Below are 4,472 nucleotides of genomic sequence, written 5' to 3'. Positions count from 1 at the left end.
GCACTACCAGGAGTGACCAGGAATAACGGTCACAAGCTGGCAGAGGGTAGATTTAGGCTGCACATCTTGCTGGGGTCATTTGACCCCAGTATTCTTTCCTGCCATGGCAGGGGGTCGGACTAGATGATGTACTCAGGTCCCTTCCGACCCTAGAAACTATGAAACTAAGATATGGAAGAAGAGGACATGCCATCTTGAATACCAGACTGAAAAGTGGCAGTACTATGCAACTACAAAAGAAAAATGGTAGGAAGAGAGGGGCACTTAAAAGTTCCTTGAAATAAACTAGGTTAGAAACCCCAAAACAGAGGTTAAGGTAGTTTTTTTCCTCCTCAAAACAAAGAAAAAACAACAAAAAATTTAGCAGTAAGTACAGGTTGCAAATGGCTACCCAAGAAGCTACCTCCCACCTCTTAACCAGGGAGCTGAGGAATTTCAAAGCAGAAGCACATCCCCTTGCTTTGTGCTCCTCCTAAGCACTAGAAATAAACCAGATTCTAACAACCACTATGTAGACAGACATGCAATGCCTTTCTCCTCCATCCATCCATATCCATCACCAAATATACTTGCTACCCCTTATTTCCAATCTGGAGCAATGGTGTTTGTTTGTCTGTTTTCTTCCAAACCCAGAAGCCAACTATGAAACCTAAATGTTTGTTCATTTATTTGTTGGTAAGAAACAGATGAAGTGACAGGCCATATCCACACAAGTCACATTTAGGTATAAATACAGGTTAGGGGCAGACTAAGAGCTCCAGGTGCAGTGGCAGTGCTAAACAAAGAAAATACCTGGAAACAGAAAATTCTTGTGACAAAATATAAAAAAGTTGAGAAGTGTGTGTCAGGGACTTTTTATAAAACAAAAAGAAGAAAGAATTATCATCTTATTGCATCTGTTAAACATATTGATCAGTTTTATTGGTTAGTGATCACTGAACTGAAATGTACCAAAATGGGAAGAGTTTAAAACACTCCCTTAAAAAGAGACATGTGGGACAAACTAATATTCCATGGATTATGGGACCACTATATCAAGACAAGTCTTGGGAATTGCTTTTCTGGTATAGCTCTATTTGACACTGACAAACAACAACATGCTTATTATTTGACAATTCATGTTCAAACATAGTTTGCGCTACTTTTCCCCCTATTAACCATTTCCAAAAAATGGACATATTGTTCATACTGTACGTTAGTGTCTTTCACTAGCCTGCTGTGTGCAATCTCCCTCTCAAGAAATTGCGTCTAATTCAGTCTGCCTGCATAAAAACTTTGAATCTTGAGCCTCCCCTTAACATGAGTCTTCAAGCCGCAGGTAAGGGCACTGACTTGATTTTAAGTTATAAATTGCGTTTTTGATACAAAAACATATCAATATCCCCTATGAGAATCAAGGCATCTAGATGATAAAGGTTTGTGATAACCTCTCATTCTTAAAATTTGGATGTTTCACACAAATAATGTAGATTTTGGATACAATTTGTTTTGGTTCTGCTTACAGTAAACAGATAAGCAACAATTATCAAACCTGATTGTAGTTTACTGAATGTGTACTTAGGTACAGATTACATGCATCATGAGTACATAAATAGATCTTATTTCTTAATACCCCCATATCAAAAATATGTGCTATACAAAGAATACCAAGTATGCTAAAGCAAACCGTTCAGGAAAATTCACACTTAATACACTGTTCTCCCTGAAAACAGAGGGGTACCAAGAGATCTCAAAAGTTGGAGAAGGGTGCAGAAAAGGTATTACAGGCTTCAAGCCTAGTTTATTGCTACATGAAGACTACTTTAAGGGTCATCTGGCCTATTCTTAAATGACTCTCGGAAGTCCTAAATACAATAGTGCATTTGAGCACAAAAGAAGAGATAATCAATTAAATACAAAAATAGTATCCATTTAAGTGAGATAAGTCCATTATAAATACATAATGACATCAGTTATTCTATACAAAAAAAATGTTTAGAAGTACAAGTTCCCAAAGCACCAAACTTATCAATTGTCCCAATTTTAAAAGTCAGGACAACCCCAATTACAAAATCTTTAAAAAAACATGGGAAAGTTTTGCTGTTTATTCCCCTTGCACAATCAATTATCAGACTATGCAGGCAGATTCCAAACATGCACCATCACTTGATGTTTGCTCCAACCCAAAGATTTTATATTTGAACCTCAATGGCAAGAAACAGCTTTGTGTCAGTTAAATATCCTTTGCAAGTTTTAAAAATAAAAAAAAATAAAATCCCAAACCAGAAGTACAGATCACCTGTATACGCATATAAAGCAAGTGTCACATTGCAGCTACAATTTATCTTAAGGACTATTACTAAAACATTTGTTTGAGGTTAAGAGGCAAGAGCCAGCTACTATGGCTTGACAGTTCACACAAGTAAAATGCTACAGCTTGCTTAGAGAGGTAACAAGTCCTTGCCTTTTTCAATGACTATTAAGTGTAAACTCTCAGAAACTTAGGAAAGCTTAAACTCTACAATCCTGTTTTTATGCTGGGGTAACAAGTTTTTGTTAGTTTTGTAAAAATCAAAATCCAGTTTAAATGTCTATTACTGATCTTAATTTTGCTTTAACAAACCTAGAAATGTTTAGTGTTTTTTAGCTTTAAAGCTTTGGTGTTCAGTTAATCTAAGCCAATCAGTACATCACATATAACAAACAATGTTGTTTGCATTAAGAGAGAGATTCTGTAAGGAAAAATATTAGTTCCATTTCCAATGGTAAACTTGTGGGGTCTGATGATCCACCATGGATCACTGGGATCAGAGCACCATCCAGTTCATTTAGGTAATGCTGAGGAAGGTGGTGGCCTCCAGATCCTGCCTGATACTCAACCTGAAAGAAAAAGCGAGTCAATGACATGTCAAGACAAACAAGAGTGAAAGACAGTAAGTACCCTGTGTAACCAGCATCTTCCAGCTCAAGTTTTCTACTATGCAAAGTAGTATTGACCAAGGATCAGAGATTAAAAAAAAGCCACAACATAAACACAACATTCCTTAACCAGGCAAAAGTTTTGCTCTTTAAAAATATTAAATACTCCTGCTTGAAGAGCAATCATCTATCTTCTGCACTTCAAAACGGTTGCTAGTTCAGACCCAAACAATCAGGAATAATATGCATGTATCAGAAATGTTTCAATTTGTTATTTTGTTACTTAGTGACTGATCACCAAACACTAACTGAAGAGATTTTTCTCCTGCAACAAAAACATAAGTTTAAATTTACAGCTAACAACATAACAACTTGCATTTCTTAGATAAAATCTTAAACAGTTCTCAGATCTATTCTGAATCCTTTCCAGGTACATCTGTGGTAGGATGCGGGAAGGATTAGAGGGGTTATTGCCAAACAATTTTCAATAACAGCATTTAAAACGTTTTATGTTTGCAGCAAACATTAAAAAATTACCATATCAGTATCAATGGAGACTCTGAGTCCGATTTTGTTCATTCCATTATTTTTTAGCATTTTGAGATGTGGACAAAGAACGGTACTGCATGCTACAGCAAGATCTTTAGCCAACTGAGAGGAGGTTAGATCAGATTGTTCATGGTCCTTGAGAAAATAAAACACCTGGAATCAGATTAAAACAGAACATGGTTAGCAGCTTTCCTTAGAATAGGGCTGTCCAACTTCTAAGCACCCGGAGGCCACATGCCCTACCAGATGCCCCAACAGGTGACCTCCATGCTGCATACTATGCAGGCACCCACCTCCACTCCACTCCACTCCACTGCCTAGGCATCTCCTCCACTGCTATATTACATGTCTGTTTCCTTCCCACTGTTGCACTGCATGCCTACATAGCTCCAGGCTCATCCTCAGCTCCCTGCTCTCTGGGCTCCCACCACAATTGCCCACCCGTTAGGTTGGGAATGAGAAGCAGAAGCCAGGAGGGGAAGGGGAGCCCAGAGACTCCAGCTACTGGGGCAGTGGCAGCTGATAGAAGCCCAGGGCCTACTTCACCCCTACCTCAGAAGAATTAAATTGACAACAGGGCTCTATTCTGTTCTAGTTTAAAACACACAAACCATACAAATACTAACGCTGGTTTCCTGACATATCAATATTGGGTATTTTACTACTCTTGAAATACGATGGTATCCAACATGTGCTAGATGCTTTCCAAAAAATACAGAAGAGCCCAGAGTTCCCAAAAATATAGTGGAAAGTTACCCCTCCCACACTCTCAGTTACTGATTAAATGGCCATGGGAGTGTCAGGAATGGACATTTCCTAAGTATACTGAGTTATAACAGAAGACATTGATCCAATGGACTTCCGGAAGGCTTTTGACACTGTCTCTCACCCTGTCCTCATCAAAAAGCTGGGAGACTGTGGTGTCGATGCCCACACAGTCAAATGGGTCGCCAACTGGTTGGAGGGCCGCACCCAGAGGGTGGTAGTGGATGGGTTCTTCTCGACCTGGAAGGACGTGGGCAGTG

At 38.9% G+C, this 4,472-nt stretch overlaps 1 protein-coding gene across 2 annotated transcripts in view; it reads right to left on the bottom strand.

Annotated features, from left to right (window-relative positions):
* Positions 1–895: 895 nt before the first annotated feature.
* ZFYVE16 (zinc finger FYVE-type containing 16) overlaps positions 896–4,472 on the bottom strand; it is a 38,976-nt gene continuing 35,399 nt past the window's right edge. For both annotated transcript variants that reach the window (XM_019532298.1, XM_019532300.1), the window contains exons 16-17: positions 3,436–3,600; positions 896–2,859 (exon numbers count right to left, since the gene is read on the bottom strand). In XM_019532298.1, coding sequence (XP_019387843.1) covers positions 2,698–2,859; positions 3,436–3,600 — 327 coding nt within the window. In that variant the 3' untranslated portion in view covers positions 896–2,697. The remainder of the gene's footprint in view (positions 2,860–3,435; positions 3,601–4,472) is intronic.

The sequence above is a fragment of the Crocodylus porosus genome, unplaced genomic scaffold (genome assembly GCF_001723895.1).
Source record: "Crocodylus porosus isolate Cpor-Errol unplaced genomic scaffold, CroPor_comp1, whole genome shotgun sequence".
In the NCBI taxonomy this organism is placed as follows: domain Eukaryota; kingdom Metazoa; phylum Chordata; order Crocodylia; family Crocodylidae; genus Crocodylus; species Crocodylus porosus.
Note: the sequence above shows the minus strand (reverse complement) of the source record. Positions and strands in the feature narration are given on the sequence as shown.